Source organism: Papilio machaon, chromosome 4 (assembly GCF_912999745.1).
Source record: "Papilio machaon chromosome 4, ilPapMach1.1, whole genome shotgun sequence".
NCBI classification, from domain to species: domain Eukaryota; kingdom Metazoa; phylum Arthropoda; class Insecta; order Lepidoptera; family Papilionidae; genus Papilio; species Papilio machaon.
The window spans coordinates 4,992,914-5,017,440 of NC_059989.1; the positions used below are offsets into that span (position 1 = coordinate 4,992,914).

Genomic DNA, 24,527 nt, shown 5'->3' on the forward strand with positions numbered 1-24,527 from the left:
AATTTTAAGGTAAGCACAAATAATATTTATTTCCTTCATTAATCAATCAATATATATCAATATATTATATAAAAGTCTGCTAATATTTTAACAAAAGCTCGTAAAGATTATATAAATTTAACTACTGTTATAATTCTATAATCTGTGAATCATTTATTAATTGTAAGACTCGGAGGTTAATTATGGCAGCTATCTTCCAATTTTATGAATTTTTGACACGTAATCTTATGCCGGTTTTCATCAACAAGCCCTTAAAGTATTCTTAGGTAGATGTCTCTTTGATTAAATGCCTCTCTAAAATAATAGCGAAATTATGAATTTGAGCGACACCTAAACAGTTAGGACAACGAAATTCTTACTAGAGGCCTCATAAGAACTGCTTAAGGGACTTCTAAATTTATGAAATTGGTGAAAATGGACATCAATTAAATATATTAAAATCACAACACATATACAAAAACACATCCAGTAGAAATAAAACACTCAAATGTAAAACTCGTAATCACAAGTGGGCACAGTTAATCGAAAAGTTAACTTCGTTAATCGTTAATTAGTTAATTAAAAATTTAACTTCGTTAATCGTTAGAGCGTTAAATTCTCGAAAATTTAACGCAAGTTAAAGTTAATCGTTAACAGTTAACCATACCAAAATTATACATACTACTTTCACACTTATGGTGGCGACACTTGTTTAAAATATTAATTTGATTATTTTAATTATGAAAATTAATCTTAATTCTATAAAACATTAGTATTGGAGACAAGTATGAATGCATTATAGTATATTTCATTACGAGTACGGAAAGCCTATCATTGCAAAGTGTTCCGACAAATGTCTACCCGACCCGAGGCGCAGCCGAAGGTGAGGTTTGACAGTTGGCACAAGTTGTAATGACAGTTCCGCCCATGTACTAAACAACTATTTTTTATACAGTTACGAAAAAATGAAGCAATTTAATATAATAAGAAAAACACAATAAACTCAACTAACTAAAATGTTTGGAAAATGGCGCCAACCGTAAAAGAATACAAACAGAGATTTTTTTATGTTTTCTTCACCCATTCTGGGAAGGCAAGGGGAACTATGCCCCAACAGCGAAGTCTTCGGTAGATTATTTCTATTGATATGAAATGAAAATGATTTTTAATGAGATGAAATAAAATAAAACCAACCTAATTCATTGAATCAAATCATTAAATCTGATATTGTAATAAATTAGGAGCTTTTTTTAGAAATATTTGCATGAATCATAAAAACTTCAATGATTTTTTTTTTTGTAAAAACTTCGTGGTTGGTTTTTTCTTTTTAATAGACATTATTTGGCAGTTCGGAAAGAGAACGCACGAGTTTGGAAAAGCTAAAGAAAAAGGACGAGTAAAAAAGTGTTTTTAATACAGTTGCTCAAAAAGTGGCGTATTGCAGGGACGAAGAGCGTTCGGAATGTAGGCGACTCGTGCTTTTATAGACTCATATTTGAAATATACTATTTCGAGCCATCTTTTGATTTTGTCCTGTTGGTCACGTCTTTCCCGGACGCTCTGATGCATCACACTTGCACGTGAACTTCACATATATCAATTATCAACTCGTTCGTTCACCATTCGAGTCGCTGACAGTCGCCCAACATAGTTGAACTTACGAGCGTGGCGTGGCGCGTGGTTTAAACAAAATGACAGCACGTCTCCAAGTTTCTAATTTAACGATTAACGGACTTTTATTAACGGAAGTTGAGTTTAACGGAAGTTAACAAAAGCGTTAACACTTTTTGAAGTTAACTTAAAAGTTAATCCGTTAAGCAAAATGTTAACTTCGTTAATTAACGATTAACGGATTAACGAGTTAATGCCCAGCTCTGCTCGTAATAAATTCTTGAAAACGATACGAGACGCCCGCGGCTTCATCAGCGCGGAAATAAAAGTAACGTATAATATGCACGCCTGCATCAGATACTTTCTCGACATCGTCATTTCAGGAGATTACCCTAAAACAGAATAAACAAAAAAAATGTGATGTGCAAAGTATAAATATATGTACAATCGTTTTATTTTTTTAATAACTAATTAATCTGTATTTCAAAGCAAACGAATTGTATTTCAAGACACGTTTCTTCCAATTTATGATTGGAAAGGTGGTAACGGAACGTTGAACCTTTGACATCGGCGACTAGACGTGCATAATGTAATACCCAACTCTAGTGACTCGTTTATGACGATAATTAGTGATGTCTTAGTACTTTAGACTGTAACCACTTTTGACAAAGCATGACTTTAATTTCAACGTCAGAATTTCAAGGTTTTGTCTTTTAGGTTTCCTTCATATTCTGTACCTACATAATTATATTTCTCTTATATTTCAATTTGTTTTTATTTATTTCAGTCGTTATACGAGTAAAATTGCGAAATTATTGATAAGTGGATTAGCTATTTTAATAATTCAGGCGTTTTTTATTTTATCAAATTTAATTAGCACTTTACGACAATGCAGAAGACATGTATGGTGTGTGTTACAAAGAGTACATTTGCGTAAGACACCATTATGAGCATTTAGTAAGAAAATAGAAGAAGGTAGATAATCTATAAACGGCATTATTCTATGAGCCATTAGTTACAGGTACGTCAAGTTTATTTTTTTATTAATATGTACTTTAATTAAAATTAGTTCTCGTCAAGACTTAAAAATGCATACGTAGATACATTGAACGGCAAGTCCAGTAAGTCAAACATTGGCCAGTCGTTAATTACTTATCTGAGGGTAATATTTGTTTTCTTAATAAAACATATTTTTGTAATAGCGATTAGCATATGTCACATTTAACTTGTTAGTCTGCTTGCGTGTTCACATATCTTGCTTGTAACCGTATTCTTACTTAGCCTAGTCACAGAATTAAAATTCATGATCTATATAGTTACCGGTTTACAAAAAGACAACATTAATAGTCATTTTTCAAAGTAAAATAAAATAAAACTTTAAAATAACACAAAATTCTCCTGCTACCTAGACTACGATTTAATTATGCATATCGAGTCAACAACAAAAATATGATGTTATACTTGTACGAAGGGACGGAGTCGAGTGTCAGAGGGAGTGTCGCGGCGAGCGGTCGTGTCGGGAGCTTAACGAAAACACTAGCTAAGCAAAGACCTGCTTTAGTAATCTACATACTTAGCGGTGCTCGGCCGTGATTGTAGTCGGGGCCGGGAGGTCACTGGCACCAGCGTCTAGGCGACGCACACCACCGTCTCCGCCGCCGGTAAGCCATCGATGCATTTTATCAACGTCCATTCTTAAATTAATTATACTCCAGTCAATATGTAATCTATTTATGCGTTAAAAAGTCTCCTTTAAATGCAGAGTACAAACAAAACAAGATAATACACCTCCTTAAATTATATCATAAAAAATTTAAGAGTATTTTAACTTTTTTTTGTGCTAGTTGCTGAAGCCCGACATTATAGAAGCGGTTTAATTACTATTAGCATCGTTTTGGCGTGTGTAAAAAAAACAAAATGGAAACGTAATAAAATCAATATCACTGACACATTAATAATAATGCAAGTGGTGTGATTAAACGTTTTTGCTGATAAGAAAAAAAAATCACGTTCTAAAATAGAAAGAAACTCCAGTCCAAATGTATAGATCCATCTTCGATATATTATATAAAATTACATTACGAGATTCCATCATTAGATATGCCGTCTTCACATTATAACTTACGACTAAGCTTACAAGATTGTCGTTAATATTTAAAGCAAAGTGTACATCACAAACATCAAGTAAAAATAACTTGTCGACAGTTTTGTTTCTAACAAAATAGCTATATTAGTAATTTGTCGAAATTATAGTACTTATTAATACTACTTTTAATGTAAAAAAATAAACTTAAATACCTGATTTAAAAACTAAAACAACAAAACAACATATCTGAAATATACCTTATACCTTAAAACCTTTACGAATACCTTAAAACAAAATACCTGATTTAAACTGGCGATTAATTTATTTTATTTTTCTTATAAACAAAACAATATATAAATCTTAAGGAAAAACCATTTATACATTATTCCAGTGTATTTTATTATTAACAGTATGATTCTCTTTTATGATTTATCTCGACTTATAAACATAAACATTTTTCAAAAAAGAAATTCTCAAGATGATTTTCGGCACACTTTGAAATCCCTTATTATTCCTAGAATGAACTTCATGTTAATTTATTGATTTAAAATGTACCGAAATTATTGAAAGTCACTTTCAATTTAAATCTAATTTAAGCAAACTTTTGTTTTTAGAAATCGAATTAATATTAAAAGTTTTAGTTTTATTTTTGATAGACGAAATGGATAGAATATTTAAAGTTCACTGTTTCATTTAAAATGTCTATCGATATATAATTAATAAATCGATTGTTCATTATCTCTTTAATTTACTTACACATACAAAAACGGATGCACAAACAATTATGAAGATATAAATAAAACGTTTTTATTTTAGCGATCACATACCAAGATGATAATTCTTGATTCAAAGCATATATATAGTCTTCTTATATAAATAAAATTCAATTCTCGTATCACCGTGCTCTATAAATTACTAAATAACAACGTGGCAAGATTTCTATAAAACTTCGATTTTACGTCCTAAGGAAGCTTGAGTAGGTTTGTTCCTAAAAAAATAAATTAGAATATATATTTCCAATGTATGTCCAAGTAAAAAAAAAACTTTCAATAGATGCATTTAAAACCGGGTTAATGCAATCCGAGAGACTACTTTTTTAAACTTTAGTCACAGAAGCAGAAAGTAATATTTACAATTTACAAGTTCTTTTGCATCGATCATCTTTAGTATGCCATGATATTTTTAGATCGCTCAGTAAATTATTTCAATATCCGGCAATTAGTGAACGCGCCATAGATATTCAATGAATTACAGATATGTGTTACAATCGATATTCGGATTTGGCATACGAGGTTATATTTACACGAGTTACCGACAGATTGCTAATATCTTTGATTTCTACGATCAAAATCCCTATTTAAAACATACTATTATTTCTGTTTTGTCAAAGGTAATGAGAGGGATGACGATATGTTTTATGAAAGGATTTTGCTCTCAGAAACCAATGATAAATTAATCATCATTTTAAAATCTCACTGACCTGTGCAACTTAGTTAGGGCCATGCCATCTTTCGACTACGTCGTCATTTATTATCAGATGATTTCATGAGTAACCGCTAGTTTAATCATTTTAAATACATGTTATGGTGCCCCTTCGTACTGAAAACAACAGAGTGCAAATTCAAAGTAAGAATCACTAAAAATAATAAACTGAATTTTATTAACCAACTAGATGTCGCCCGCGACTTCGTCTGCGCGGAATCATTATCCATCCATTCATCGATCTAAATTTTTTAAATCTTTCCTGTCATAAGAACCTTCTCCTGACAATAACAAACACAACAAAAAAAAAGTGAAATCGGTTCAGCCGTTCACGCGTGATGGGGTGACCAAGGGATACGTTTGTATGAGAAATAGAAAAGGGCTGTTTTTGGGTATTCCCGGAAATTATTCGATTTTTTCTCGCCTTTTAAACCTTCCCTAGACCTCCACGAACATTTCAAGACTAAGATAAGATAAATCCGTTCAGCCGTTCTCGAGTTTTAGTGGGCCTAACGAACAGCAATTCATTTTTATATTAATCAATTACATATATCAATTCATATTTCAGCTCTATTCAGAGTACAATTAACTTTTTTAATACTTATGGTTTTTCAATTTATTAACTACAGAATTTCACATTTGGGATATATAAAATGCGTAATAATATGCATATTATTATTATTATATTTATTTCGTTAATTAATTCATTTGAACGTAAAACTGTAAAAGTTCTTACAATTTACTTACCTATTATACCGTAATTTGGTTCTAGAACTAATTGTGGTATTAATTTTAATTACATTGTTCTAATTAAAATTAACAAACGTAAAAACATACTCAATCTATGTCTTACTACTATCTTTTCTATTTAAACATAAGAAAGAAAAAAACGACTGACTGATTCAACGCACAGACCAAACAACTAGGCCTAGAGACTGAAAATTTTTCACAGAGGTTTCTTTTACGAAGTAGGCAAGAACTCAGAAATTAATTTTAAAATTCATCCCCTAAATGTCTAAAGGTAAGATTTTATTGTGGTTACTTTTGAGTCCCTTTTAGATCGTGATAGATATTTAAATGTCTGCGAAAGGTTATTTACAGGCGACCTTAACTCAAATGCATACTAATCAAATAGTTTCTTGGCAGTGAAATACACTTTTATAATGCTTTTACTTACTATGTCTTTGCTATGTCTACACCAGTGCGCTTGTAGACAACTGGTATAGACATAGCTGTAGATGGCGAATGATTAGACTAGCAGAGTTGGGCAGTATGATTCGTCCATGATTTCATCATCATCATCGTTTTGTTCTTTTCCTTACGGGGATCGACACAACATTGTACTACTACTACCCATCCATACATCCGTAATATCTAAATTCACTCCTTTTTTACGCATATCTCTTTCACGTAATCCATCCATACTTTCTTCGGTCTCACTGTGCATTTATAGTACATTTAATTTGATAAATTCATCATTTATGACATTAAAAAACATTGGAACGAAAACCTGATAGGCAATTAATCTATCACTTGCATTTAGAGCATAGCATCCATTAGCATTAAAAAGTGTTTTCAATTAGCTTCTAGCTGTCTATACTAGAGATCAAACGACGCGACCTCAAATAACCAATTGATGTAGTGTCTATTACGATTTGTAAATTTATATCATCTTTAACATTCCATTGACTACTTTTTTCTTGCGTACGTAGGTGAAACTAGTAATAAATAAAAAAATAACTAATCTAAATTTACGGGGAGGAATACGAAAATCACTCTAAAAATCTCCTTCATCAATGTATTTGCATTATAAATATGCCACGCACACATTCATACTTCGATACCCACGAAACATTGCCATTCTATCAGTCAGGCAACAAAACATATATAAATAAAATAGCTGTTGCCCGTGACTCCTTCCGCGCGAAATATAAAAAAAAATAAGTAGACTATGTTTTCTTCCAGACTATGATCTACATCTATGCCATGTTCCATCAAGATCCGTTGAGCCCTTCTGGAGATACCTTCAAACAAACATCCATCCAAACATTCGCATTTAAAATACTAGTAAGATTTGGTACCTTTTGACACATTTTCGTTGTTCAGTTGTGGTATGACTAAAAAAATTTAACTTTTTTGTTGTAATAAATATTTTTCTGTGGTTTACTTTCTTACTTTCAGATCGTCGACAATGTTCGTGTGTAATTCAAAGCTACTTCTGTCGGTGGTGTGTTGCCTGACCGTGCACCTGAGGACAGTTCGAGCTGAATTCAGCGATCCTGTTGTCATCAATGCACTCAACACAGGACCTATGATTGATCAGGTATTACACTTTCACCTCCTCACTCCGTCTCCAACCAACACTAAAAGTTATATAGTACTTTTAAGCTTATGCTAAGCTATGACTAACATTACTATGAATGCTATATAATTTATCTCCTGTCGTAATACAACACTGGATTTGGTCGTTGGACAGGAATATTGAAAATTTGGCATTATCGTGTCTGGGGCTAGGCGAAATCGATAAAAAATCGAGATGTGTTAACTACATATATAATAATGTTCAAATTTTCATTATTATTAATACTTTTTTATCCATTGAATTACAGTTTGAACTATTATCATAAAATTTGGTACCATGTGCTGGAAATCGTTTTTAAATATCATGTTATAGGCATGATTCGAGCCATGTGGTTCGATTAATTAAAATGTTCATTGATAACTAGTTAATTAGGTTTTTCATTTTTATCATATCTATAATATTATCGTATTAGTAGGCGGTATATAACAAACAATAAATACAGATAATATCAAAACCATTTTGATTTAGGTTAATTTAGTTTAAATTCAAAAGGTGTCATGACTCTTTTCGAAATTAAAAAATCAAAAACTAATTGAAAACATGGGTCGACGCCCAATTGGCTATCCCAGGAATCGCTGGATGGATGAGGTGGATAAAGATCTTCGGGAGCTACAGGTCCGGGACTGGGTCGGGACGGCGCGGGTTAGGAGAAAGTGGAGACTTTTCTTGTCGGAGGCCAAGGACCACCTCGGGTCACTGTGTCACCCTTGTTATTTTAATTGAAAAATAAAATATAAACGTATACAAGTATTATATAAGCATAGTGTATAAAATAATATATATAATATATATTCATATAAATTGCAAAACATTGTTATATAGGTATACTTAAATAAATCATTTTGGTTAACAATGTGTAGTTATAATTATGGGTATGATAAGTTAACATAATTCTTCACATCTTTAACAATGACTACAAAAATAAGTGAAGTCTTAACCGGTTGTCAACGAATTCTAAAAACAAAAAGGTTATTAATGGGAAACTTAAGTCTGTAGAGGCCGCACCTGTTCAAATTACACATTCGCATCTTCCCAAGGTTTTCAATAGAAGCCTTTGTGTTCTGTGCATAATAATTCCTATTGTTAAAGCTATTCATATCCATTTTTTTAATTCTTCTAATTATTTAAGAAATAAAATTTCACATATTGGTTGAAATAACACAATGAGCTTAATTTCGTTGGAAACGTTTCGATCAATAAAAATGTGCCCAAACACTTGGGACAATAGTATAAGATCTCAAAGATGTATTAGTTTTTTTTATCTATTAGTAAATATTTTGACGACTAGGTCTACAAAGATTGTAATGTCCTATAAACAAAACCTCGGGATGGTGGAATAGGTGTATCATTTTGTCAATAAACTCGTAAGTGTATTGTTTAATAGGCTGGTCGTAACATAAGCGTGGTTGGCGACGAATTTGTATTGGATGGCAAGCCGCTAAGAATCATATCCGGTTCCCTCCACTACTTCCGGCTGCCGGCCGCCTACTGGAGGGATCGATTACGTAAACTTAAAGCTGCAGGACTTAACTCTGTGTCTACGTAAGTTAACTGATAATATTTTCTCAATTAGCACAACTGTCTCAGTTTTGTCTGTCTCAGTTTTGAATACGAAAACTATCTTAAGTACGAAAACAAAGATCAAAAGTGTCTAAGGACTAAGAACATTTTTAAGTATAAAAATATCCAATTAATATTACACAAATCTATTATTCCAGATTGGTTTCTTACTTCAATTCCTTTGTTGAAGTTAACAACTTATTTTAAAACAAGCAACAAATTTTGTAAAAATTAAGAAAAAGTCCTAATTTTAGCAAAGTGCGGAAAATCTGTCGTCAATTAAGTGGCAAAAGAATTTAAAAAGTATAGAATTTATAAATTTGTGTGTTATGTCGTGTGTGTACATTTAGGTGTCGATATTTTTTACTGTAGTTCTCATTAATTTGCAATGTCGTAAACAATAATATAATACCAAGAAACAATGTTCATGTTAGTCATACTAGCTTGCAGTTAGGTTGCGACGCTTAATCGTGTCTTTAGAAGAAGTATCACGACCTCGCGTGCCCCCATTGCAATCACCTAGTTAAATGCTAATAAACCAGGTACGTTGAATGGAGTTACCACGAGCCGGAGGAAGGACAGTACATATTCGAAGGGGACCGGGACGTCGCCCGCTTTGTGCAGATCGCAGCCGAGGAAGGTTTGCACGTGTTGCTGCGGCCTGGACCTTACATATGCGCTGAGAGAGACTTAGTACGAACTTTTATTTAGATTATCTTATATTTATTTAGATATCCCTTTTCAAAAAATCTAAGTACAAATACAAAATGGCAATGTTTGTATTTGTATATTAGTTTAATTTATAATACCACTAGCTTTTACCTGCGACTCCGTCCGCGCGGAATAAAAAATAGAAAACGGGGTAAAAATTATCCTATGTCCGTTTCCTGGTTCTAAGCTACCTGCCTACCAATTTTCAGTCAAATCGATTCAGCCGTTCTTGAGTTATAAATAGTGTAACTAACACGACTTTCTTTTATATATATAGATTTCACAGATTATAAATCAATTTTTAACAACAACTGAAGCAATTAATTGTTCACGCTTTCGTGGGACATTATTACACACTTGATAAAAACTTTTATACTCCTCATGTTACATACAGTAAAACTTTAATTTTTTTTTTCTTTTTTCAGGGCGGATTGCCATACTGGTTGCTTGGAAAATATCCCAACATAAGACTACGCACTGTTGATAAAGGTTTGTGTTCAAACATTGCAGCAATATTAATATTAATATCAACTAAAATCAACTTGAATACAAATTTAATACAAGTTTATGATTGATCCAGATTTTATTCGTGAAACTGAAGTATGGATGGCGAAACTGTTTACTTATTTGAAACCATTATTGCTTGGAAATGGCGGACCAATTATATTAGTTCAGGTACATCTTTATTTTATGTAGGAATATGTAATACAAAAACTAAGAACGTACTCCCAAGTTCTTGTACTCGTAGAAATGACATTTGTCCAAAATATTTTCATGTTTTTTATAAAGTGCCTTAAAAAATCTTTAGTGCCTAAAAATCTATCCCCTTGATGTATGCCACTATCCCATAAAAATGACTAGTCTTTTAACTAACTATTTATAATTACAGGTAGAAAATGAATACGGTAGTTACGGACGAGACAAGAAATATATGGGAGCGGTTCGTGATATATTGTTAAAGCACGTAGGTGACAAAGCCCTACTGTACACGACTGACGGTACAGACCCATCCATGTTCCTCAGCGGCTCAATTGACGGCGCCGTGCCTACTATAGATTTTGGTGTAAGTTCAATACAATAAATACAATTTTATTGGTAATATAAAAAATACAGGCCATTAAAGCAAAAGTTATACAGTCAATCTCATGGTAACTAAATGTCTATTAAACATAAGCAAACATTTACACTTGTGGATTTTACTAAAGGGATAATGTAATAATGAACACACATTTTTTAGTCAATTAATTCTTCATAGCTATATTGAGCCTTCTGGATAAGCCGAGATTTTAATAAAATTTTAATTATAAAATAACGTTAAGTACTTAAATGTCTATTAGAATGCGTAGAGATATGACTAAGAAATCTAATATATCAATTATTAGCCGACTTCAAAAAGAAGGAGGTTATCAATTCGACTGTATTTTTTTTTTTTTTTATGTGTGTTACCGCGAAACTCGGCCCCTGGTGGTCCGATTTTGATAAAAATTATTTTAATCGAAAGGAAGTGCTTGCAGGTGGGTCCCATTTTTTTGTTTTTTTTTTAAATAACTAGAAGACTAGTAGATTTTGAATATAGCTTCAAAATTTGTTGCGGAAATTAGGGACATTTTTGCTTTCAGCGCTTATTATATGGTTGTTTCGTCAAAATGGGAACGAGACAGGGAGACAATGGGTGATTTAAAACAAAAGAAAATCTAATTTTACTTGATTTTTAGGATTTTAAAATATTATAAATTTTCTCTCCAGAGTTACTCAGACGTTGGAAGAGCAAAGCGAACATTCCGCCGATACTTCCCGCACGGGCCACTGATGAACTCTGAATATTACTCCGGATGGCTCACACATTGGAATGAATCGCTGCAGCAGATATCGGGACGACATTTAGTGGAAACGCTTCGCGTCTTATTGGACAACCAATTCAATGTTAACTTCTACATGTTCTTTGGTGGTTCTAACTTCGAATTTACTTCTGGTTAGTAAATATTTAAGTTACACTCTTTCTATCTTGTAATATATATGTTACATACGTTCACGCCGTTGATTAATTACTTTTTATATAAATTTCAGGTGCCAATTACGATAGGTCTTATTTACCTGACATTACGTCGTACGACTATGACGCCCCATTAACCGAAGCTGGAGATCCAACGGAGAAATATTATCTCATAAGAGATACATTAGCAACAGTATGTTTAAATTTTATTTAAAGTAATTTTTGACATTTTCAGAAGCTAAAATATCCGTAAATTTTATCTTTCAAGACATAGACATAATATGCTTAAATAAGTTTATCTAATTTGAGTTATTCCAAGATTCTGTAAATTAAATTAAGGGCAAACTTAAGTTACTTAGAAAGAAGAATATTGTATGACGATGAAAATTGTACCTTAAAAGATAAAAGTTTAAAGTATATTACTGCAATATTTTTTTTTCCAGTACTATTCAGAAGTGAAGAGCATACCACTGCCAGTGATATCTAAAAAAGCGGCATACGGTGAGGTTATTTTACAACCAAAAGGCAGCATTTTAAGTATAAACGGACGCAGTCATTTAGGGAAGAAATATAATGAAGTAAGGGGTTCTACTCTACCCACGTTCGAGTCTTTGAGACAAAGAGCTGGGTTGTTACTTTATGAAACAATAGTGAATGATACAAGCGGAGAATTAATTATTACGAAGCCACGTGACACTGTATACGTCTATGTTGATAAAGTAAGTTATTTTAAAGAAAGTTTGATGATATAATTTTCGATGTCTATGTTTCAGTGTCTAAATAGCAATTTAAATTTTGGTATGTATTTATAAAATTATTTATAAATAGTACAAACAAGAGATTTAACATTATAATAGAAAATAAATGTTTTATTTTGGAATGGCAATAAAACACAAGTAGCGACTTTATATATGTATTAACTATGTTTTTAAAGACTTCTAAAAATACTAGGTTTACTTTTAACTCAGGCAGGCTATTATTAAGTTGTTTGAATCTAATTTTAATAATACATTTCAGGAATTACAAGGAGTTATTTATAGAAATTGCAAGCAAACCACCGTCAACTTGAAAAGTAAACCCGGATCGACTCTGTCTTTACTGGTGGAAAATCAAGGACGTATCAATTATGGTAATCGCCTTCATGACTACAAAGTGAGTATAAATTGTCAAATGATACAGTCATGCAACATTTTAACCTCATTATCACATTTGAAACATTACTCTTAAAAAATCGCAACTTTTCAGGCTCTTTCTTAGTAATTTTAGTCACATAAAACATATAAATTGCAAACTAATAATAATAAGTAAATATAATAAATGTAACAAGTATGTAAATAATAAAATTAAAAAGAAATGTTACTACACTTTGTCAGTAAATGCCTACTTATTAACGGTGCAAAATTTACCGTTGCCTCCATTTTACCTGTCTTTTTTTGTTTTAGGGTATTCTTAGTCCAGTCCAATACAATGGCAAAGTCCTCGACGGTAAATGGTCCGTGACTGGTTATCCCTTAAATTTTGTAGGGCTACATAGTTTTAAAACTGATGAAATAGATCCTAAAGAAGGTCCCGTTGTTTTTGAAACATTTTTCCACATTCCGAGTCATATGAAAATCTTGGACACTTACTTAGATACCACCGGTTGGGGAAAGGTAAGCTATAAATTGACATCCTATATTATGGAAATTCACAGATCAACAATGTAATAGTAATTAGCAAACTTTAATGACATTATAATTAAAACAAATGAAATATAAATTGATTTCAGGGTTACGTGTGGATAAATGGTAACAATCTGGGCCGCTATTGGCCCGGCGTGGGACCTCAGGTGACCCTTTATGTGCCGGGCGTGTGGCTCCGAACTGGAGACAACACCATCTCAGTGCTAGAATTAGAAGACGTGCCAAAGCAAACGACAATGCAATTCATCGACACGCCCGTTCTAAATAGAAGGGGATATATGTGCAAATTACCATAGTTTAATTTTATTAATAAATAAAATTTGCAATTTTTTAATTGAATTGTTAATAAAATTGATGTTAATTGATGGATGTTTTTTTTTAGTTAAACACTTATAAATAAAAATGGTATTATAATAAATAGGTGGTGTTAAATGCTAGTTTAATTCAACAACGATGGCAACAGCATCAGCCTGCAAGTAGAAGATGTGAATATCGGTAATGATGTAATATCCGTTTTGGACATTCCAGTAAATCTAGTAAAACTTTAGGTAAAATTTTACATATCCTAGACTTTGTCATTTGATGAGGAAAGAGATACATGACCTACGTCTTTTGGATATAAGTACTAGATAGACATTTCTGACCAATAATTGAACACATGATTGTCAGATTAGATTTAAGTTTAGAGTCCTTGGCAGCCGCTGCCTAATTTTTCCTAGCGGTTCGATGACCTTATTTACGGGTAACACACGTGAGCCATAACCGAATTGTGTCAAGTTAAATCATTTCTCAAATAATTTTAAAAGTGAGATTCCTGTCCATTAACTACGACATGATGGACGAGACACATATTGCATGGTTCAAAATATAAACAAGAACAATGGAGGTTTGTAAAGAAAGTTAAACATTCTTTTCATTTTATGCGACAAACTAAACAGTAGACTAAACGTAACTTAAGTCTTAATGTCCTAAAGGTTAGCCATTCATGTGCAGCGAACTTCTTGTTTGAAGAATATAGAACGAACTGAAAGCATGGCATCTCTACATATGTTGGTCGAGTGGGACAACCTATAACTATTGTTATATGTAAGAAAGAGACGCGGGCAACTTAAAACGATGACGCTTTGATAACATAGCGGTAGCGGGGCATTGTTGGTGGCGTTTCATTTATCCAGTCGTTGCGGGGACCGCGATCTAGCTGGTCGTATTCGCGGAACTCGTAACCTACCACGTGGTCAGCAAATAGAACCTCAAAACTTAAGTAAGTATTACAACGATCTCTCAAAAGTTTTTAGGACAAACATTGAAATCGTAGAAATGTATTCTATTAAAAAAATGTGAAATAGAACAAATATTTTACAGTTTTATGTTATTGATGCTATTACTCTACTCTTATTATTTTCCGTACCTATTTAAATCTAATTGTTAGGTACCCTAAATACTACATACCTTAATTAGTACGATGTTCATACTTGTAAAAATTGCATATAAATGGTAAAACTTTAATAGTTATATTTAAAATGAAATGTATTGTTTTAAACTACGTTGTTACTTGTTTCAAGTTTCATTTTTATGATGTTGGTTAACTATCTATCTTATTTGTACGTAAATTTTATAGTAAAATTAATTTAAATGTTTTTTTCCGGTCAATACGCTGTGATCATTCAAACTTTGTACCCTTAGACCTTGAAAGTGCATCAATTCATCTCATAAGAGTAAATCAGTAGTTTCAAATTTGAATATCATTCTTGATACTGTACAGTGTACATACAATAAAAATAACAAGATCGTATTTTATATATTTAGTTGTATGATCTATTTTAGTATATAAATAATTATATGTAAATAAAATAAATAATTTGGAAATACTATCAGAAGTATTACTTGACTTAAAGATAGCACAGTTCAATATTTCCGTATATTGTTTGTTATCTATATTTGTTATTAGAACGATGAGTTAAAATGACATTATAGTGGTTAGGTGGTTTGCTTAGAAAACTAGCGGTACCGGATTGAAATACGTGTTGTCTCTAAAGATATATGTAATTAAATATCAGTTTGACACCAAAAAGACCATAGGTTAATAACCTGTAACACAGGATCACAAAAGTCCTAGTGAAAAATGAAATTTAAATACTTAATTAATCTATTATCTACTTGTTTTTTCTTTTCTTACAAAATTTACATCACCTTATTTCCAATACTTAAAGCAGCAGAACTTGGAATCGACACTATTCGAAATTTTTAAATACTGAGTGATTATTTTTTGTGACAACGTAGGTATTTTATGTCACAATATTAAAGATTTGTTTCTTGTTTTACGTTTCTTAATTACATCTACAATTTCCTTCCAGTATAATGTCTAGCAAGGAATTGACATCGGAGTTGGGTCCTCCGTGTAGCCTCATCCTAGCCGATGGCTCCGTGCATACAGGCTGGAGCTTCGGGGCTCAAGTCCCTATGGAGGGTGAAGTCGGTAAGTATCATATGACTTGCCATGAACATTCGACAGTCTATCTATTCTTGAACAAAGGACTGCATACAGCGAGTTCTTGTCGCACTGTCGTTCGTGGTCCGTGGTTCGTGGTCGTTCGTCGTGGTTACTTCATTAATTACAAAAGAAAACTTGGAAGGCCTAAAAAGAAAGCCTTCGATAAACTGTTTTCTATTATTGATATAGTTCTCCTAACATTTTGGGTAAAAAAATGAAATGTAAGCAGAAAACAACAAATTAATTTGGTCGTTTAGTTACTGCCACTAACTATCGCATTTTACCGCAGTCGGTTAAAATTGCGATAGCCTTTGCGGTTTATTAAAATAGAACTAACCAAATGAGCTAACGAATTCATATTGATTCTCCCTTACAGTGTTTCAGACGGGCATGGTGGGCTACCCCGAGTCGCTGACAGATCCCTCCTACCACGCACAGCTGTTGGTTCTCACCTATCCATTGGTCGGCAACTACGGAGTGCCCAATGAAGAAGAGCGCGATGAGCACGGTATACCAAGGTAGTAATTATGATTAGTATCTTCCTCTTACTAAATAACTTTATGTAAAATATTGTTTTGATTCTCAGGCGTACTTACAAGGCAACTTAAATCATCGAAACCTGGCGATTTTAGTCGCTAAGACATACAATATCGTAGAATTGTCATAGAGCTTCGTACACAGGTACGCATCACGTTGACATGTAGTCGCTATACTGACAGAGTAGACGACTCGCGTCCACGATTAAACGATGTGTGTACTAGACGCTCGCAACGCGTGACGCGTCGCAAAAATACAAGATTAGTTTCGAAGATTTACGTTGCCTTGTGTACGATGGGTCTAAATGTAAAAAATATTTCATTACTTACCGTTGTAGTTTATTATACTCGTACTATGCTCAATAATATTATAGATGGTTTGAGTCGGAGCGTATTTGGGCGGCCGGTCTAATCGTAGGCGAAGTGAGTAGTCACGCGTGTCACTGGCGGGCCCACCGCTCGCTGGGGACGTGGCTGCGCGCGCGCGGCGTTCCCGGCCTGTGCGGTATTGACACTCGCGCTCTCACACATCGCCTGCGGGAAGGCATCATGCTAGGCCGCATCGTACAAGGCGCCCCACCCTCAGCGCCTTTGCCTCCTATATCAGACCCAAACTTAAGAAATCTTGTAGCCGAAGTTTCTACTAAGGTAATTTTTCATTGATTAATATCGTAATACTTTTTCTTCTAATATATAACTATTTTAATTTAATTTGTCTTTCAGGAGCCTAAAATTTTTAACCCCAACGGAGAAGTCACAATAATGGCGGTCGATTGCGGCCTAAAATACAATCAGATACGTTGTTTAATAAAAAGAAATGCTAAAGTTATTTTAGTGCCTTGGGACTATGATTTAGTATCACAAGATTTCGATGGATTGTTTATAAGTAACGGTCCTGGCGATCCTGTGATGTGTAGAAAAGTCGTAGATAATTTAAAGAAAGTTATTGAAAATAAGAACAATGTAAAACCGGTGTTTGGAATATGCTTAGGTCATCAATTGTTAGCGACTGCAGCTGGCTGTAAAACATATAAAACAAGGTAAATAATATTAACATACTTCAAACTTATTGCTTTAATTTAGAATTTTAACTTGAGAACGTAAACGAATATTTTTTATTTGATTTCAGATACGGTAATCGTGGCCACAACTTGCCTTGCACCCACAGCACTACAAAAAGATGTTTTATGACTTCACAAAATCATGGGTTTGCAGTAGACGCTAAATCATTGCCTGAAGATTGGAAAATATTATTCACCAATGAAAATGATAAAACTAACGAGGGCATAATTCACAAGTCTTTACCATTCTTTAGTGTTCAGTTCCACCCCGAACATACAGCTGGCCCAACAGATTTAGAGTGTCTTTTTGATATTTTCATAAAAGGAGTTAAATCTTACAAAAACAAAACTATTTGTTGTATAGACGACATGATAACTGAACAATTAACCTATATTCCAAGTCTTCCTGATAAACCTAAAAAAGTGTTAATTTTGGGTTCAGGAGGATTGTCTATCGGACAAGCTGGTGAATTTGATTATTCAGGATCTCAGGGAGTCAAAGCTATGCAGGAAGAAAAGATTCAAACTGTTTTAATCAATCCAAACATAGCAACAGTACAAACATCAAAAGGCTTGGCTGATAAAGTTTACTTTTTGCCCATAACTCCAGAATACGTAGAACAAGTAATAAAAGCCGAACGACCGACCGGTGTTCTCTTGACATTTGGTGGGCAAACTGCTTTAAACTGCGGCGTTGAACTACAAAAATCAAAGGTCTTCGAAAAATACAACGTAAAAGTTCTCGGGACACCGATTCAATCTATTGTGGATACTGAAGATAGAAAAATCTTTGCTGAGAAAATTAACTTGATTGGAGAAAAAGTGGCGCCAAGTGCAGCGGTGTCCTCAGTTGATGAAGCAATCACTGCAGCGTTACAGATAGGGTATCCGGTGATGGCTCGCTCCGCTTTTTCCCTCGGTGGGCTCGGTTCAGGGTTTGCAAATAACGAAGAAGAACTCCGAACATTAGCCCATCACGCTCTTTCACATTCGGAGCAATTGATCATTGATAAATCATTAAAGGGATGGAAGGAAGTTGAGTATGAAGTAGTTAGAGATGCTTACGATAATTGCATCACTGTCTGTAACATGGAAAATGTAGATCCTCTAGGAATACACACAGGTGAATCCATCGTTGTGGCTCCTAGTCAAACGTTATCTAATAGAGAGTACTACATGTTACGTAATACAGCATTAAAAGTTATAAGACATTTCGGTATTGTTGGCGAATGTAACATACAGTACGCCCTTAATCCTTATTCGGAAGAATTTTATATCATAGAAGTGAATGCTAGATTGTCGAGAAGTTCAGCACTGGCAAGTAAGGCGACAGGATACCCACTCGCATATGTTGCAGCCAAACTAGCGTTGGGAATCTCTTTGCCTGAAATCAAAAATTCTGTAACAGGTGTTACTACAGCTTGTTTTGAACCAAGTTTAGATTACTGTGTTGTTAAGATACCAAGATGGGACCTGGCTAAATTCAACAGAGTGAGCACCAAAATTGGAAGTTCCATGAAAAGTGTAGGAGAGGTGATGTCAATTGGAAGAAATTTTGAAGAAGCTTTCCAGAAAGCTTTACGTATGGTGGATGAAAATGTTAATGGATTTGATCCAAATATCAAAAAAGTGAATGAAGATGAATTGAGAGAACCTACTGATAAACGGATGTTCGTATTAGCCGCTGCACTCAAACAAGGGTACACGTTGGATAAACTTTATGAGCTTACAAAAATTGACCGTTGGTTTTTAGAAAAATTTAAAAATATCATCGATTACTACAAAAGCCTCGAAGCGACTCCCCCGAATATCATAACTTCCCGCGATTTAAAAACAGCAAAACAAATTGGATTTTCCGATAAACAAATCGCAGCCGCTGTTAAAAGTACTGAATTGGCAATCAGAAAGCTTCGAGAAGAATATAATATAACTCCTTTCGTCAAACGAATTGATACAGTTGCAGCCGAATGGCCAGCATCCACAAACTATCTTTATCTTACATACAATGGAATGACACATGATTTGGATTTTCCTGGTGAGCATGTTATGGTTCTGGGATCCGGCGTTTACAGAATCGGAAGTTCAGTTGAATTTGACTGGTGTGCTGTTGGTTGTCTAAGAGAGTTAAAAAATCAAGATAAAAAAACTATTATGATAAATTACAATCCAGAAACTGTTAGTACTGATTACGACATGAGCGATAGGTTATACTTTGAAGAAATATCTTTTGAAGTCGTCATGGATATTTATAAACTTGAAAAACCCGATGGGGTTATACTTTGTATGGGTGGACAATTACCAAATAACATTGCAATGGATTTACATAGACAACAAGCTGTTATTTTGGGCACTTCACCTGATATGATTGATAATGCAGAAAACAGATTTAAATTTTCACGTATGTTGGATCGGAAAGGAATACTTCAACCGCGATGGAAAGAACTTACTGACCTCGAATCGGCGAAAGCTTTTTGTGAGGAAGTGGGCTTTCCATGCTTAGTACGTCCTTCGTATGTTCTCAGCGGCGCTGCTATGAACGTAGCACATTCCAACCAAGATTTAGAGGTTTATTTAAAATCGGCAAGTAAAGTTAGTAAGGACTATCCCGTTGTTATTTCTAAATTTATTATGGACGCTAAAGAAATCGACGTTGATGTGGTAGCGGCAGATGGAACGATTCTCTGCATGGCTGTATCCGAACACGTTGAAAATGCTGGCGTCCATTCCGGCGACGCGACATTAGTAACGCCACCACAAGATATAAACAATGAAACGTTAGATAAAATTAAAGAAATTGCAAGAATAATAGCGGAAACTTTAGACGTTACGGGTCCGTTTAACATGCAGCTTATTGCAAAAGATAATGAATTAAAAGTTATTGAATGTAATGTGAGAGTATCTAGATCCTTCCCGTTCGTTTCAAAAACCCTTGATCACGACTTTGTTGCGATGGCGACTAAAGTAATCCTGGGTATCCCGGTAGAGCCGGTAAATGTTATGGCTGGGTGCGGAAAAGTGGGCGTTAAGGTACCACAGTTTTCATTCTCAAGATTATCTGGAGCAGACGTGACTCTGGGTGTAGAAATGGCGTCAACAGGTGAAGTTGCATGTTTTGGTGAAAATCGATACGAAGCTTACCTAAAATCTCTCATGAGCACAGGTTTCAGAATACCCAAAAAAGCTATATTGCTTTCTGTCGGAACTTTTAAGGTGAGTAAAATGCTGTTTGGTTTTAAAAATGATCACACGCTTATTATAATTTCCATGGAAAGCTATAGAGAAAAATTATTTCTGTTGTATTTTATGTAATACTATGCATAATTTAATCTTAATTTCATTTAATTTTAGCATAAAATGGAATTATTGCCAAGTGTTCAAATTTTACACAAGATGGGCTATAAATTATACGCGAGCATGGGAACTGGAGACTTTTATGCAGAGCACGGCGTCGAGGTAAATAATAATTCGAATAATATATTAATACACCTACCTATTTATTTAAGCATGTACATTAAAGTGAATAATAGTTGTGACACTAAGTAGAAACTATAATAGATTAATTTTCACGCGAGTAGTTTCCGCCAAAATTGCGGTGTTTAGTTATTAATTCGCCCCTACGACAATAAGATATTATGATTGTCGTTTTAGGTTGAGAGTGTTCAATGGACGTTTGACCACATCGGTGATCCAGACGACGCCAGGTCTGACGGAGAGCTGATGCACCTCGCTGACTTCATGGCCCGACGCCAGTTGGATCTTGTCATCAATCTGCCGATGCGGGGAGGTGCGCGCCGCGTCTCATCGTTCACTACGCACGGGTATCGCACTCGTCGGCTCGCTGTAGATTACGCAGTTCCCTTGGTCACCGATGTTAAATGCGCTAAACTTCTAGTTCAGGTATATCCTTTTGTTTGATTTGTAAAATAACAATTTTATTTAGTTTTCCTGTTGTTCCCTAAATGAACCATACAATTACAATGTTTCAGGCCATGTTGCAATGCGGTGGAGCGCCATTAATGAAAACACATACAGATTGTATGACATCACGTAATATCATTAAATTGCCTGGGTTCATTGACGTACACGTCCATGTTCGTGAACCTGGAGCTACATATAAAGAAGATTTCGCATCGTGTACAGCCGCCGCTCTTGCGGGAGGTGTTACCATGATATGTGCAATGCCCAACACGAACCCACCTGTGGTCGATCGCCAAGCATTCGAGTATGTGTCCGCTTTGGCAAGAGTGAGTGCTCGTTGTGACTATGCTTTGTTCGTAGGTGCATCTTCTACCAACTACGACACCGCATGTGAGTTAGCACCACAAGCTTCAACTTTAAAAATGTACCTCAATCAAACATTTACTACTCTCCAACTCGATGATATGACTATTTGGCAAAGGCATTTACAAAATTGGCCAAAGAAAATACCGATTTGCGTTCACGCCGAACGTGAAAAAACAGGTGCAGTTATATTAATGGCTTCATTGCTAGATCGGCCCGTTCATATTTGTCACGTCGCTCGAAAAGAAGAAATTTCTATCATCAGAGCGGCGAAGAAAGGAGGGCTAAAAGTGACGTGTGAAGTGTGTCCACATCATTTGTTTTTAAGCACAGATAACATAGATGACATCGGTTCAGGCCGCGCCGAGGTACGACCGGTTCTGTGCAGTCCCGAAGACCAAGCCGAACTATGGAAAAATATGGACATAATTGACGTTTTTGCAACCGATCATGCTCCGCATACAGTCGAAGAGAAAAACTCGGAGAAACCTCCTCCGGGATTTCCAGGCCTGGAAACAATTTTACCGTTGTTACTCAATGCTGTGCACGAGGGGCGACTAACGATCGAAGATATCATCAATAAATTTCACAGAAATCCGCGTAAAATCTTCAACCTGCCCGAGCAACCTAACACGTATGTAGAAGTGGATATGGACTACGAATGGACTATTCCGAATGCAATGGAATTTTCGAAATCCAAGTGGACTCCATTCGCAGGAATGAAAGTGTGCGGGGCGATTCATCGTGTAACTTTACGCGGGGAAATAGCTTATGTGGAAGGTCAAATTCTTGTGCCACCAGGATTCGGACAGAATGTGCGCGATTGGCCATCGCCCAAGAAACAAACTTTCGCTACATATGCGGTCGAAAAAGCGGAAAAAGAATTGAGTCGACCGAACTCTGCCCTCGATCATCACGTATCTTCAGAATTGAGTCGATTGAGTGATTTTGACCTGGATCAAGTAGAGCCAAGTAAACCCGACGGTTCGGGTAAATTAAACGTCCACTTCAACGATGCAACTGGACTCAGGAGTATGTCACCACTTCCTCCTCAAACAACAATGCGGCAAAGGTGTGACAGTTCCTCGTATGGCAACACCGCTCAGACCGCACTATCACATCGTCAAAAAAGTGATCTGTTCGGTAAAAGTATTTTAACCGTCGATTCGTTCAATAAGGAAACGCTAAATGATATTTTCAACCTTGCTCAATTTATGAAAACCAGCGTGAGTAAAGGTCGTTACTTAGATGACATATTGCGAGGAAAAGTCATGTCGTCAATATTCTATGAAGTGAGCACACGAACTAGTTGTAGTTTCGCAGCTGCGATGCAGAGACTCGGAGGCTCCGTCATTCATACAGACGCCACAAGCTCTTCAGCCAAGAAAGGTGAAACCTTAGAAGATAGTGTCGCAGTAATGGCGAGTTATTCGGATATTGTTGTACTACGACATCCAGAGCCGGGAGCTGTAGCGGTAAGAGTTATAAGTATAATAGAAATTATAAAATATTTTATGTTTAGCTTAATTCACTTAAACTGTTCTGTTGTTTATGTTACAGCGCGCCTCGCGACACTGCCGCAAACCAATCATCAATGCAGGAGATGGAGTCGGCGAACATCCTACCCAAGCACTGCTAGATGTTTTTACGATAAGAGAAGAAATTGGTACAGTAAACGGACTCACTATAACCATGGTTGGAGACCTTAAGAATGGTCGCACAGTTCACTCTCTGGCAAGATTACTCACTTTGTATCAAGTTCAACTGCAGTATGTAAGTCCGCCAGGACTCGGTATGCCTAAACATATAATGGACTATGTGGCATACAAAGGTATTCCACAAAAAGTGTATGAAAGATTAGAGGACGTGTTAGCTGACACTCATGTTCTATATATGACCAGAATTCAACGTGAAAGATTCGACAGTCAACAGGAATATGAAAAGGTAAAAAATTACAATAAGTTGTCTTGAAAGTCATTTAATTAATATTCAGGTATATTCAACAACTTTTAATTAATGTTATAAGAAGAAAGTAATTAGATATAACCATTTACAGAATTAATAAAGATTAACATTATTGACATCTTGTTAACAGATGCGTGGACTGTTAGTTGTGACTCCTCAACTCATGACACGAGCCCGAAGAAGAATGATTGTGATGCATCCTTTGCCAAGAGTCGACGAAATATCCCCGGAATTTGATTCCGACCCTCGTGCCGCGTACTTCCGCCAAGCTGAGTATGGCATGTATGTGCGAATGGCACTGCTATCAATGGTCGGTGGGGTCAACCCACTTATTTAGCATTCCATAAATAAACCGACTAAATAACTAACCAGAGTAAGTATTCCTACAGTGCAAATGTACAAATTTAAGTACAAACAAAATTTAAAAAAGCTACTTCAATTTTTAGAAATATCTTTAAATGAAATTGTAAATGAGAATATAACAAAAGAAATAAATTTTTCTACATGTTTCCCGTAATTTTATTTTAATCATTTTTTTTAATTTCAAAGTTAATTATATATTATAAACAACTTCTTAAACATAAAAAGGAGATTCTTGAAATTGTAAACTTCAATATTAAAGCGATCATTTTTAACAATCATCAGTTCTAAATTTAATCTCTTGCAAATTACTAAAACAATATTTCATTTAAAACAATAATAATAATTACAGATTACATACATTATG

General features: G+C 34.7%; 2 protein-coding genes across 2 annotated transcripts; both read left to right on the forward strand.

Annotated features, from left to right (window-relative positions):
• Window positions 1-2,594: 2,594 nt before the first annotated feature.
• LOC106710718 (beta-galactosidase) lies at window positions 2,595-13,765 on the forward strand. Its single transcript, XM_045686976.1, has 14 exons — window positions 2,595-2,611; window positions 3,062-3,251; window positions 7,340-7,481; window positions 8,905-9,062; window positions 9,623-9,773; window positions 10,217-10,280; window positions 10,372-10,466; window positions 10,681-10,854; window positions 11,538-11,763; window positions 11,859-11,977; window positions 12,228-12,503; window positions 12,802-12,936; window positions 13,227-13,436; window positions 13,553-13,765. The coding sequence occupies exons 3-14, from the start codon at window positions 7,350-7,352 to the stop codon at window positions 13,760-13,762; spliced, it is 1,950 nt and encodes a 649-aa protein (XP_045542932.1). The 5' UTR covers window positions 2,595-2,611; window positions 3,062-3,251; window positions 7,340-7,349; the 3' UTR covers window positions 13,763-13,765.
• Window positions 13,766-14,646: 881 nt separating this feature from the next.
• LOC123720909 (CAD protein) lies at window positions 14,647-24,269 on the forward strand. Its single transcript, XM_014502870.2, has 11 exons — window positions 14,647-14,727; window positions 15,821-15,942; window positions 16,334-16,475; window positions 16,868-17,141; window positions 17,217-17,533; window positions 17,623-20,764; window positions 20,903-21,007; window positions 21,203-21,451; window positions 21,541-23,310; window positions 23,396-23,779; window positions 23,931-24,269. The coding sequence occupies exons 2-11, from the start codon at window positions 15,825-15,827 to the stop codon at window positions 24,135-24,137; spliced, it is 6,708 nt and encodes a 2,235-aa protein (XP_014358356.2). The 5' UTR covers window positions 14,647-14,727; window positions 15,821-15,824; the 3' UTR covers window positions 24,138-24,269.
• The last annotated feature ends 258 nt before the right edge of the window (window positions 24,270-24,527 follow it).

Bases quoted from the DNA above. Each gene is read 5' to 3' on its own strand.
- LOC106710718 (XM_045686976.1), top strand. From the start codon at position 7,350: ATGTTCGTGTGTAATTCAAAGCTACTTCTGTCGGTGGTGTGTTGCCTG. The intron at 10,467-10,680 runs GTACATCTTTAT...TTATAATTACAG, and splicing joins GACCAATTATATTAGTTCAG to GTAGAAAATGAATACGGTAG. The intron at 11,764-11,858 runs GTTAGTAAATAT...TATAAATTTCAG, and splicing joins TAACTTCGAATTTACTTCTG to GTGCCAATTACGATAGGTCT.
- LOC123720909 (XM_014502870.2), top strand. From the start codon at position 15,825: ATGTCTAGCAAGGAATTGACATCGGAGTTGGGTCCTCCGTGTAGCCTC. The intron at 15,943-16,333 runs GTAAGTATCATA...TCTCCCTTACAG, and splicing joins CCCTATGGAGGGTGAAGTCG to TGTTTCAGACGGGCATGGTG. The intron at 20,765-20,902 runs GTGAGTAAAATG...ATTTAATTTTAG, and splicing joins TTTCTGTCGGAACTTTTAAG to CATAAAATGGAATTATTGCC.